Source organism: Macaca nemestrina, chromosome 17 (genome assembly GCF_043159975.1).
Source record: "Macaca nemestrina isolate mMacNem1 chromosome 17, mMacNem.hap1, whole genome shotgun sequence".
Classification (NCBI taxonomy): Eukaryota; Metazoa; Chordata; class Mammalia; order Primates; family Cercopithecidae; genus Macaca; species Macaca nemestrina.
This window is the reverse complement of record NC_092141.1, coordinates 19614940-19627906: the sequence shown is the minus strand read 5'-3', so window position 1 is coordinate 19627906 and position 12967 is coordinate 19614940. Positions and strand designations below refer to the sequence as shown.

The 12967-nt window shown below is 51.2% G+C and overlaps 1 protein-coding gene across 6 annotated transcripts in view; it reads right to left on the bottom strand.

Moving 5' to 3' along the window:
* LOC105493356 (solute carrier family 47 member 1) overlaps window positions 1-12787 on the bottom strand; it is a 47083-nt gene extending 34296 nt beyond the window's left edge. For 3 of the 6 annotated variants that reach the window (XM_071082498.1, XM_071082499.1, XM_071082501.1), the window contains exons 1-2: window positions 12565-12714; window positions 3835-3936 (exon numbers count right to left, since the gene is read on the bottom strand). In XM_071082498.1, the coding sequence (XP_070938599.1) occupies window positions 3835-3936; window positions 12565-12699 (237 nt within the window). In that variant the 5' untranslated portion in view covers window positions 12700-12714. Of the gene's footprint in view, window positions 1-3834; window positions 3937-9118; window positions 10317-11941; window positions 12212-12564 lie in introns of those variants that run through there. The other 3 variants (XM_071082496.1, XM_071082500.1, XM_071082497.1) reach the window with 3 other exon arrangements.
* Between the last annotated feature and the right edge of the window lie 180 nt (window positions 12788-12967).

The window sequence follows — 12967 nt, the reverse complement described above, 5'->3', positions numbered from 1 at the left end:
ACTGGCCACGTGCATCCCCACTGTTCCTACCAGACACTGGCCACGTGCATCCCCACTGTTCCTACCAGACACTGGCCACGTGCATCCCCACTGTTCCTACCAGACACTGGCCACGTGCATCCCCACTGTTCCTACCAGACACTGGCCATGTGCGTCCCCACTGTTCCTACAGATGGGATTTCTGGTGTTACAATCATAAGGCTATTGTTTAAGAATTGTTGGCCAGGCGTGGTGGTTTATGCCTGTAATCCCAGCACTTTGGGAGGCCAAGGTGGGAGGATCGCTTGAGCCCAGGAGTTTGAGACCAGCCGAGGCAGCATGATGAAACGTCATCTCTACAAAAGTACAAAAACTAGCAGGCATGGTGGCATGCTCCTGCAGTCCCAGCTATTTCTGGAGGCTGAGGTGAAAGGATCACTTGAGCCCAAGAAGCAGAGATTACAGTGAGCTTCTAGAGTGCAGTAGAGAGCACCACTGCACTCTAGCCTGGGTAATGGAGACCCTGACTCAAAAAAGAAAAAAAAAATCTGGCCGGGTGTGGTGGCTCATGCCTGTAATCCCAGCACTTTGGGAGGCCTAGGTGGGCAGATCATGAGGTCAGGAGTTTGGGACCAGCCTGACCAATACAGTGAAACCCCATCTCTACTAAAAATACAAAAATTAGCCGGGCATGGTGGCGGGCGCCTGTATTCCCAGCTACTCAGGAGGCTGAGCCAAGAGAATCACTTGAACCCGGGAGGCAGAAGTGGCAGTGAGCTGAGATCGTGCCACTGCTCTCCAGCCTGGGCGACAGAGCGAGACTCTGTCTCAAAAAAAAAAAAAAAAAAAAAAATTATTAAGCAGAGCCTAAATTCCAGTGAAACATCTGACACCAACCAGTTTGAAGACCCACATAGAGGAACTGAATCAGCACGAGAACACAGTTTCTTCATCACCCTATCCCATGACTTCACGCTGCACTCTTCAACCAAACAACAATCACACTTCAGCCCATTCGAAAACCCTTAAAAACTCTAGCCCCAAACTCCTTGGAGAAACTGATTTGAGGTTTCCTCATTCAGTGGCCTTACAATTAAACCTCTTTCACTGTTGCAACCTGGCGACTTGGATTATTGACTTGCCATGAGCAAGTCGACGAACCTATTATGGTTACAAGATCTTGGCTGGGTTAAGGACACGTACAAGTTTAGAAGCGGAAAAGTCTAGGCTAGAGGCGATTACCCAGCCTTTCTCTTTTAAAAAGTCACTTTGCGCCGGGCGCGGTGGCTCACGCCTGTAATCCCAGCACTTTGGGAGGCCGAGGCGGGCGGATCACGAGGTCAGGAGATGGAGACCATCCTGGCTAACACGGTGAAACCCCATCTCTACTAAAAAATACAAAAAAATTAGCCTGGCATGGTGGCAGGCGCCTGTATTCCCAGCTACTCGGGAGGCTGAGGCACGAGAATGGCGTGAACCCGGGAGGCGGAGCTTGCAGTCAGCCAAGATCGTGCCACTGCACTCCAGCCTGGGTGACAGAGCAAGACTCCGTCTCAAAAAAAAAAAAAAAAAGTCACTTTGCTCTCCAATTTCAGCAATCAGGGACACTTCTTCTGGGAATGCAATGGCACAGTAGCACAGAAAAGCCCACCTGCTGGAGACCTAGCATGGCCTGCATCCATACCCTGGGGGACACTGGGAGTGCAGAGGCAGTCTGAAGTCCAGGCTAGTGCCAGAGGCTTTCCAGGTATGCTCACCTTCACCAGGGTTAGCAGCAAACCCTGAAGCTTTGGGGAACCCAGGGCAGTGCCCCCCAAACCAGGGAGTGATATCGCAGGATGTCTGATGCACTCCCTATCTGGAATCTGGTACCTCCACTTGATTCTACAGCAGGGAACCTGTGGACAACAGCCCAAACTGCACCTGGCCTGGAAGCACTGACTTTGATAAGTCCTTGGCCACATCCTGCAATTCCTTGGCCAAAGAGAATCTGCTGAGTCTTGCTAAGTGCATTTCTGTCTTCTCCTCTATTGCAAATATACAATACTTAAAAACAAAATGGATAATTAAGCCTGGGATTTGTCCATGTTGCCCACTATAGCCAAAATAAAATAAGTCATGCTGGGGCAGTGGCTCACGCCTGTAATCCCAGCACTTTGGGAGGTCGAGGAGGGCGGATCACAAAATCAGGAGTTCAAGACCCACCTGACCAACATGGTGAAACCCCATCTCTACTAAAAATACAAAAAATTAGCTGGGTGTGGTGGCGCATGCCTGTAATCCCAGGCTGAGGCAGGAGAATCGTTTGAACCCCGGAGGTGGCAGCTGCAGTGAGCCAAGATCGCACCACTGCACTCCAGATTGGGCAACAAAGCGAGACTCCATTTCAAAATAAATAAATAAATAAGCCATATGTACTCATAGCTAGTTCCACATATACTTGGTGACTAGTTCCCAGGCATCTTGCATAGTTCATGGGTAGCAAACTCAAATGCCTGGTCAGACCAGGCAGATCAAGTGAAACTGTGTCTCCATCAGGGCAGGAGGAAAGGAAAGGGGAACATACACTTGCCCCAGAGCCACTGAATCCACTTTTCTAGAAATACCCTAACTAGACAAACCAAACCTTTTGGTCTTGCGTGGCCAGGTGACAATTCCTGGCTGAGACTGATGACATGTCTCTGGTTTGGGGGAGTTCACATCTACTATACGGAGAGGATTTGCAGATCTTTCCAATTTTAAATTTGGACACAAAGATCTAGACTTTCACCTTCCAGACTCCTTTCTAGATTAGGACTCTCAGTAAGATAGACAACTGAGGGGTGGGCATGGGGGGAGTCAGTTCCTCTGAGGAAGTCAGACTTGAACGCCCCTTTTACTGTTCCCCTCCCCAGGCTGTGGGACCAAGAGTGGGAACGAGTTCCATGGATTAGAAATAAGATGATGTAGGCCGGGTGCTGTGGCTCATGCCTGTAATCCCAGCACTTTGGGAGGCCAAGGCGGGTGGATCACCTGAGGTCAGGAGTCCAAGACCAGCCTGAGCAACAAGGTGAAACCCCGTCTCTACTAAAAATACAAAAATTAGCCAGACTTGGTGGCAGGCACCTGTAGTACCAGCTACTCAGGAGGCTGAGACGGGAGAATTGCTTGAACCCAGGAGGCAGAGGTTGCAGTGAGCCGAGACTACACCACTGCACTCCAGCCTGGGTTGGAGGGAGACTCCGTCGGAAAAAAAAAAAAAAAAAAGAAATAAGATGATGTGAGGCTGGGCGCAGTGGCTCACGCCTGTAATCCCAGTACTTTCGGAGGCCAAGGCAGGTGGATTGCTTGAACTCAAGAGTTTAAGACCAGCCTGGGCAACATGGGAAACCCCATCACTACTAAAAATACAAAAATTAACCAAGTGTGGTGGCACCTGCCTGTAACCCCAGCTACTCAGGAGGCTGAGACAGGAGAATCGCTTGAACCCGGGAGGCGGAGGTTGCAGTGAGCCGAGATCGCACCATTGCACTCCAGCCTGGGTGACAGAGTAAGACTTCGTCTCAAAACAAAAAAACAAAATAAAATAAAATAAATAGAAATGAGAAGATGTGGTAGACAGGATAATGCCCCCCAAGATGTCCCCATCCCAATCCCCAGAACCTAGGAATCTGCAAGGTTACATGGCATAGGGGAATTAAAGTTGCAGCACCTTGATTTTAGGCCATGAAACCCACTTCAGACTTCTGCACTCCAGCACTGTAAGAGAATAAGTCTGTGTAGGTTTCGACCACTACATTTTAGTGATTTGTTGTAGTAGCAGCAGGAGACAAACACAGACAGTGTTGGTAGACCTGCCGGAAAGCCCATACGTACCGCGATCGCCAGCGTGACTGCGTCCAGCTCCAGCTTGCCCAGGTGGCCACAGAACACGGAGCTTATGAAGCTGATCAGGAACACCATCAGCTGAACCAAGAACTGGGAAGAGAGGGGAACGGGAAGGGAGGTGAGTGCCCACCATCGCAGGGAAGCCTGGGGCCCCAAGGATGACCCCGACCCAACAAGTCCAGTCAGAAATAAAGAAATCCGACTTCAGTGAGCCTCTGCCACCTTTCACAGGCAAATGTACAATTTCTGGGGCTGGGGATGGGAGGTTTTTTGAAATATTAAAACATTTATTTGCAACCACTGGGTCAGAATCACTTTTTCTGAGAACTTCCCAGCCTTTTCAGTTTTTTTGTTTTTTTTTTTTTTTGAGACAGAGTCTCGCTCTGTCGCCCAGGCTGGAGTGCAGTGGCCGGATCTCAGCTCACTGAAAGCTCCGCCTCCCGGGTTTATGCCATTCTCCTGCCTCAGCCTCCCGAGTAGCTGGGACTACGGGCGCCCGCCACCTCGCCCGGCTAGTTTTTTTATATTTTTTAGTAGAGACGGGGTTTCACCATGTTAGCCAGGATGGTCTCGATCTCCTGACCTCGTGATCCACCCATCTCGGCCTCCCAAAGTGCTGGGATTACAGGCTAGAGCCACCGCGCCCAGCCTCTTTTTTTTTTTTTTTTTTTTTTTTGAGACAGAGTCTCACACTGTCACCTGGACTGGAGTGCAGTGGTGCGATCTCGGCTCACTGCAACCTCCGCCTCCCGGGTTCAAGTGATTCTCCTGCCTCAGCCCCCTGAGCAGCTGGGATTATAGGTGGGCGCCACCACGCCCACCTAATTTTTGGATTTCTAGTAGAGACGGGGTTTCACCATGTTAGTCAGGCTGGTCTCAATCACTGACCTCATGATCCGCCTGCCTTGGCCTCCCAAAGTGCTGGGATTACAGGCATGAGCCACCACGCCCAACCTGCCTTTTTGGTTTTTCGCTTCAGTTTCCCAAGCCATAGATCACATTAAATTTCCTCTGAAATCTGCAGAGGCGGCCTTCTGGGATAACCCCCTTGTTATCCAAGATTCCTAGTGCAGACTGAAGGGAATGCGGCCTTCAACAACAAGAACTCATTCCAGCAAGGAAGTCTGTAGACCAGAGGAGCCGGAGGTAGCGATGAGATCGTCCATTTGGAGTCCCAGTGGGATCCGGACTCTCAGGGTGAAACATTACAGGCCTGCTGAACACCTTGCAATCTAGGAAGCCTCAGATGTGAGGGCAAATTCTGGATTATTGAACCTTTCTTCCTCGAAATTCCAGGCGGCAATTCTATGAATTGCTCCACAGTGCTTTCACTACAGGAATGGATAATGCGCTTATTTCTGGAGGTTAACTTAAAATCACCTCCTGCCCCCCACCCACTAGACCCAGGCCGTCCAGTATCTTTCTTGAGGAATCCTCTCTCCCCTGGCAGGTTACATGGCCCAAAATGGGGGGTTCACCTGATCCCTGTTCCCTAGGAGAGAATGGGTGCCTAAGGATTTGCTGCTGCCGCCGCTGCCTGCATCTGCCCCATGGGGCCCTCACTGAAGCTGGTACCCCAGAGTTGGTGATGCTGCTGCTGGTCCAGCCACAAGGCCACCTCTCACCTCCCTCAAGGAGAACAGAATCCTCTGTGCTGAGCCCACAGAAAGGCCCCTCTTTTAGGGCTTCAATGACTTAGCTTCATTGGACCTCCACCAGGCTCACACACAGCCCATCTGCCAGCTCTGCAGCCAACCCAAAATGGCTACATCAGGACCTCATCAGGCCCCCGAGCCATGATGGTTCCGATGATCTCCCTCTTTTCTTCCCTAGAATCCACATCTGGGGAGAGACCATTTTCAACTCCTGTGATGGGCCCAGAACTTCAGAGCATGCAAAGCCTGTTCCTAATCCTAGGGGTGTGTGTGTGTGTGTGTGTGTGTGTGTGTGTGTGTGTGTGTGGTTGTAGGAGAATTATCTTTCTTGTATCAACTCCTACATGATCCAGGCACCTCTCTCACTACCACAGAAGCCTAATGTGAATTTAATCGCCAACAGTCCCCCAGTACTGAACGTGAGGGGCACTTTTGCAATGTTCTGCGTGAGTAAGCCAAAATGAGACAGAAGATGGGAATAAAAAGGGGGCGGCGTGGAGGTGTCAATAAAAAAGGCTGGGATGAAGAACCAGATGCTGTAGAATCTAAACCTAGAGCCAATGGACGCCCCGTAGGCCTGTACTGGGAACGGTGCCACATGATTTAGGCATTGTCACCACCCTTACAGATGTCCCCATTAGGTGGAGCTTGGTCTCTCTTTAAATTGTGAATTCATGTACTTTTAAAGGCCACAGGGTTCTTTTTGTTTGTAAACTCGGCATCACTTCCAAATCTTTTCAGCTCACTGTGCTTTAAGCTTTTGCATATCATCTGTCACAAGCGGTTGTGTTCACAGAATCTGTCTTCTCCTTTCCCACGGAACATCGCGTTTCCACTCCACGGTTCCCTGCCTCCCTGCGGGCCACCTGTGAGCTGATTTCCATGGCTTCACGTGGAAACGTGCTCGGTCTCCCCTACTACCCGATCTTTGGAGTGCCACCCAGATTTTACCATCACAAATTGCACTGCCCTGAACATCTTTCTCACTTGGGTGGAGCCCCGTCCAAGGGTGGGAATCATTAGATGTCTTGGATACAAAAGTCCAGGAAGTTGAGCTGAGTTAGACTAATCCAGGTGAGATGCACCTTCAATGTCAATGCCAGCAAAAATAGTTTTCTGAGAGCTGCTGCGGCTCTGCCGGGGTTACAGCAACAACCCTGAGTCAGGCAGCCTCATGCAGCCGGCCCATCCTGAAAGTCCGTGCCAGGGATCTTGGCTTCAGTCCAGATTTACTAACCTCTTCTCAGATCTTGGTTTCAAGCCCTTTAGGTGAACACTTGGCCACAGACTGTGGATCATGTACATAAGGGTCACCTGGGAGGCTTTGCCCTGGCCCATCGCAAGCCCCAGGAGGTTAGGCTGGGCTCAGTGGCTCACACCTGTAATCTCAACACTTTGGGAGGCCGAGGCGGGTGGATCACCTGAGGTCAGAAGTTCGAGACCAACATGGTGAAGCCCCGTCTCTACTAAAAATATAAAAAATTAGCTGGGCGCAGTGGTGCACACCTGTAATCTCAGCTACTAGGGAGGCTGAGGCAGGAGAATTGTTTGAACCCAGGAGGCAGAGGTTGCAGTGAGTGGAGATCGAACCGCTACACTCCAGCCTGGGCGACAGAGACTCCATCTCAAAAAAAAAAAAAAGAAAGAAAGAAAAGGCCCAGGAGGTCCGTGGGGCTGAGGAATCTTCATTTCAGTATATCCCCACGCTCCCTCATACACACCCAGGCAAGATGCATGTGGTCCAGGGTCACACTTTGAGTGCTCCAGACCCTCTGGGACTGTGCTATCACAGAGCGTATTTCTGTGCCCAGGGAATGAACCAATTCTGGACAAAGGCCTGTTCCGCTAGATGTCTCAGCAGCTGCTGTCTGAAGAACAGCCTGAACTGGCAGTGGCTTGGACAGAGCTGAATGGATGACAGAAATTGCCAGACTGGGCCGGGCACGGTGGCTCATGCTTACAATCGCAGCACTTGGGGAGGCTGAGGCGGGAGGACTGCTTGAGCCCAGGAGTTCAAGACCAGCCCAGGCAACATTTTGTAGAGACCACATCTCTACAAAAAAATACCAAAAATAGCATGCATGGTGGCACGCACCTGTGATCCCAGCCACTCAGGAGCCTGAGGCATGAAGGACCACTGGAGCTCAGGAGTTTGAGGCTGCAGTGAGCCACTCACACCACTGCATTCCAGCCTGGGTGACAGAGCAAGACCCTGTCTCAAACAAAGAAACTTCCAGACTGACCGTGCTTCCGTCCCTTCTTGTCACAGCGACCCTGCTCAGATTTTGGCTGGACAACAATAAGCAAACTTGGCAGCCAGATAAAGACTTTCAATGCCTGGTGGCTTTAGAAGTTGCTCTCCAGGGAGAGCACCTGTCAGGCACCTCCAGACAGCCTCTCCTACCCGCTCCCATGACTGCTGAAAGTTCGCTCACTGGAAACAAGCTGAGAGGTCACCTGGGACAGCCCCCCTTCCTTTACATGCGAGGAAACACAGCCCAGGAGGTTTCGCAATCAGCCCAGCCACCTGACTCTCAACTCAGATGGTTACATACAGCCACTGTCTTTGGAGCACGAAGTACATCCAAGCACTGGGGGAACAGGTGTGAGTTAGACACCATTACTTCATTTCTGCCCCGTGGGACCCACAGTACAGATGGTTCTGACTTACAATTTTTCAACTTTGCAGTGGTGCGAAAGCAATGGACATTCAGTAGAAACTGTACTTGGAATTTGGGATATTGGTCTTTTCCTGGGCTAGTAATGTGTAATCTCAGACTTGCAGTGCCTGTCAGGGCAGTGGGCCACAGCTGCCCATCAGCCCTGCCATCACAAGTGCAGGCAACTGACACTCTACAGTAGACTGTGTTGCCAGCATTTTTTGGGTATTGTTTTGTGTTTTTGCATCCCATCATGAGTACAAAACGGCCACATGTGTCTCCTGCTTCTGGGGAAAAGAACTGAAGATAATTGGCCAGCATAGGGGTGGCAAGCCAGTCACGGCCGTCCCACGCAAGTCAGGACTCTTGCAATCCATGATCTCATCCTTTAGAGGCATTTCGACTTAATGATACTTTCAGTGCACGTAACCCCATCGTAAGCCAGGGAGCATCTGTAGAGTAGGGAAAGATGTTCAAAACGCAATAAATTACACAGCTCAAGACTTTTGTGTGATGCGCTATGGGGTGCAACAGAGAATTCAGAGGTTTCTGGGGGAAATGAAGTGGAGCTGAAACCTGCATGATGAACAAGTCAATGTCATATAGTTGGGTACCAGAGACTTGTCTGTAGGGGAGGACTTTCCAGGCTGAGGCACTGAAAGGAGGCTGGGTGGAGGGTGTAACCAGGAGATAGGGACGAGAGATGAGGCTGGAGGGCTGGCCAGGCCCTGGCCATAGAGGGCTTTGCAGGACCAAGGAAAAGGTTCTGAGCGGGAGGCATAAGCTCAGATGGGCATTTAAAAAGTGGATCCCTCTGAGAGGTATTTAAGGAGTTAAAGCCAAAGGCCTTGGTGAGGACGGATTGGAGGAGGAAACGGGGAGTAGAGGCGGTGGGGGCCGGACCTCACCCGGCTTTCCTCTATCCAGCTCCTGCCATCTTTGACTACTTTCTCTCACCCTTTGAAAGGGAGGAACCGCCATCCCTGTAGGTCTTCTCTTCCTCTGGCCTAGGCCCGGTCTGTCTCTGACCAGGCTTCTCCTGTAGAATCTGGTGTCAGTAACCACTTCCTGATCAATATCTTCTCCATTGCCTTCAGGATACAATTCAAAAGGTCAGCCTGCATTTTTTCCTTTGTGTGTCCTGGGTAAAGTGGGTCTCTCCAGATCCCCCACCTCACTCCCCTCAACCTGCCTGTCTTATCTGATATTTCCGCCCTGCAGCCCTAGAAGGTCCACCAGCTCCTTCCCATACAAGTGGAAACAATTCCTTGAGTTGGGGCCTAGGCTATGCCACCTCTGTTACATCCTGGGCAATGCCCGGGGGTCCACCTTTGGTGTTACTTTTCAGAACTTTTGCTGTTTGAAGTTTCTCGATTCAGCCAGGTGATGAGAGGCTGATGACAAAGAGGAGGCACAACTGGAGTACCTGAGGCCAGGTACATTCCTTCCCTTGCAAATCCAGTCTTCCTCAAGCTCTCTCCAAGATAAAATGGACACATTTTTTGAGAAGTAAGCACCATTCGGCTCACACTTTCCATTGTGTTATGGGTTATTCTCTTTACGAAGGCCTCATTTAAAGCCCAGTGAGACCTCAAGGGTCAGGGTTAACTTGAGAGGTCTGGAAGGGAGATGGCGAATAAGAGAGAAAATTACAGAGAGGAGAGCCAGATAGGGCATCTTCCTCATGTTATGTTGGACACTTGGAGTAGAATTGGACAATGAGCATGGGAAAAGAAGGGAGTGGTCTTTCCTTGTCCCATGCCCTTTAGCAAACAGAAAACTTTACAGCAGATGAGATTAGAGATGGGAGACAGACCCAGGCGGGTCCACATACACTTCATGAAAGACTAAAACAGGTAGCAAAACTCTACAATCACATTTTCACAAAGCAGAGACACACACGCACAAAGGACTGGAAGGAAATTCCAGTCCCAAATTACCTCTCAGTGGTGAGATTTCAGAGGGTTTTTTCCTTCTGTTGGTCTTGGTTTTCTATTTTTTCTACAGTAAATATGCATGACATTTGTAATAAACACAGTGGTATACATGCATGTACATACAAAGAGAAGGGTGAGGTCCCTGGTGCGTCAATCCAGCGCTCATCCCTGGAGACCTGGAGAGGCACCCCACATCAAGGGGATCAGGCTACTAGGAGGGCTGGATTTCAGAAACCTGCCCTGTTATTATTATTATTGTTATTATTATTATTGCTATACTATTAAAGCAATAACAGGCTGGGCAAGGTGGCTCATGCTTATAATCCCAGCTCTTGGGAGGCCGAAGGCAGGAGGATTGCTTGAGCCCAGGAATTCAAGCAATGGGCAACAAAGGGAGACCCTATCTCTAACCCAAATATAGAAATTAGCCAGGCATGGTGGTGTGTGCCTGTAGTCTCCACTGCTTCGGAAGTTGAGGCTGCAGTGAGCTGTGATCGCACTACTGCACGCCAGCCTGGCCGACAGATCAAGACCCTGTCTCAAAAAAAAAATTAATAAAACAATAATAGCCTTAGAAAGCCCCTTCTTACAGCAGCTCTGTGAGGGAGTGTTAGGACAAGACACGATTATTATCTCCATTTTACAGATGAATACGCAGAGACCAGAAGAGGTTAAGAGGCTGTTTCAATTCGCACAGCTGCTTCCTGACTTGCTTTCGGAGGTCAAAGCAGGGCATACAGCCCCAGGTCTTGAGATTCCAAATCATGAGGTGTTTCTTTATTTTGGTTTTTTTGAGACAGAGTTTTGCTCTTTTTGCCCAGGCTGGATGGAGTGTAATGGCGCTATCTCGGCTCACTGCAACCTCCACCTCCCAAGTAGCTGGGATTACAGGCATCTGCCACCACGCCTGGCTAATTTTTTTTTTTTTTTTTTTTTTTTTGCATTTTTAGTAGAGACAGGGTTTCACCCGGTTAGCCAGGATGGTCTCGATCTCTTGACCTCGTGATCCGCCTGCATCTGCCTCCCAAAGTGCTGGGATTACAGGCGTGAGCCACTGGGCCCGGCCATGAGGTGTTTTTTTTTGTTTTGTTTTTTTTTTTTTTTTGAGACCAAGTCTCACTCTGTCGTCCAGGCTGGAGTGCAGTGGCACGATCTGGCTCACTGTAACCTCCGCCTCCCAGGTTCAAGCGATTCTTGTGCCTCAGCCTCTGGAGTAGCTGGAACTACAGGCGCCCGCCACCACGTCTGGCTAATTTTTGTATTTTTAGTAGAGACGGAGTTTCACCATTTTGCCCAGGCTGGTCTCAAACTCCTGACCTCAAGTGATCCACCCGCCTCGGCCTCCCAAAGTGCTGGGATTACAGGCGTGAGCCACCGTGCCCGGCCCCAAATCATGAGTTCTTTCTGGTCTGTAAGAAAGCATCGCTGATGGATCTTCATTCCATGGCTTTGACCTCGGCATTACTCTTGCTGTCCTGCACACCACGGCGTGTGCCACAATATCCCACAAACCACCGAGTCTCCACTCCAGGAGCACAGCGGCCCCCCTCAGCCCGCGCAGGTGCAGAATGTGGGCCTCAAAGTCAAAAGCTTATTCACGCCTTAAGTGCATACCAGTCGCTTCTTGTGCAGCGTCCTACCCTCTCGGTTTGAAAACCACCCAAGCTGGCAGGAGAACGTGGATAGGATTATATTTTTGTGGTTTTAAAAACCACATTACTTTTAGGAGACAAGGCAGAAACAGCCCTAACCTAATGATTAAAAAGAAAAGACTCCCACAGATAAGAACACCTCGATCCCACAAAGAACCACATTAAAACGCTTTTTTTTTTTTGTTACATACATACTACTGGCAGGGAGGGGGTGGTACAGGATGCCTCTGGTTTCCTCGGTGGAGGTTGACTTAATTCTGAAGAAATCATTTCGCAGCTCTAAGTCCACGACAGACCACGCACCTCCTCCTCCATGCCTCGGGATTATTTAGATCGCTGAGCTTCCAAACTTTTTACAGCTAATTTTCAAAGAAACAAGTTCCCTCGTGTTTTGAAGTTCAGGCAACTTGTGCTTTGTTGGTTGAAATCAGCTCCCAGAGAAGGCAGCCCCGGATGCAAATGCAGCCTGGACCTGCTTGAGCCCCGTTAGGCGCAAAGGTCCCAGCTCCCCGGTGTCTCCTGGCGCAGGAGGCAGGAGCCGCCGGCCTCTCCGGGCCAACGTGCGCCTAGGCGCATGCCAGCCGTGCCCGCAGTGCCCCGCGGGGCTCCCAGTCGGGTGGTGCGGAGCGGAGGGCGGCCGGGACGCAGACGGAGGAGCTGGGGTGCCTGCCCGGCTCCTGGCACTATGCTCCCCGGCGCCCGCCCGCGGCCAGCTTGCTCTATCCCCAAACTCCGCCAACTCACCCGCGGAGGCAGGACTCACCAGGCCCCCAGCTCGCCGGGACCGGCCTCCCACGGAGGCCACCTTACTCACCGCCGGGCCCGCCAGGACCAAGAGCGCCCGCAGCTCCTCTCGGAAGGCGGACAGCCGCAGGCAGCGCGACCCACGGAGCTCAAGGGTGGCCTCCGGGCCTCCGCGCACGGGCGCGGGCTCCTCAGGATCCTCCATGTGACTGGCGCGCTGCGGCCGGGTAGCGCAGAGGCAGGCAGTGGGGACCGCGAAACGCAGCCGGCTCTGCAGTCCCCGCCCCGGCCGCCCGCCCAGAGCCCGCCCAGCGCCTGGCGCCCGGGGGCCCGACTGAGCTCGCAGCCAGGCAGCCTGCGACCTTGGGCGCACCCTTTGCACCTTTTTCTGCACCACTGCGGACGCCTGCGGGTCTTGCAAAGACCAAGGAACTCCTGCACTTGGAAGGCAAAGTTTGAAAAAGCTCTGCAAA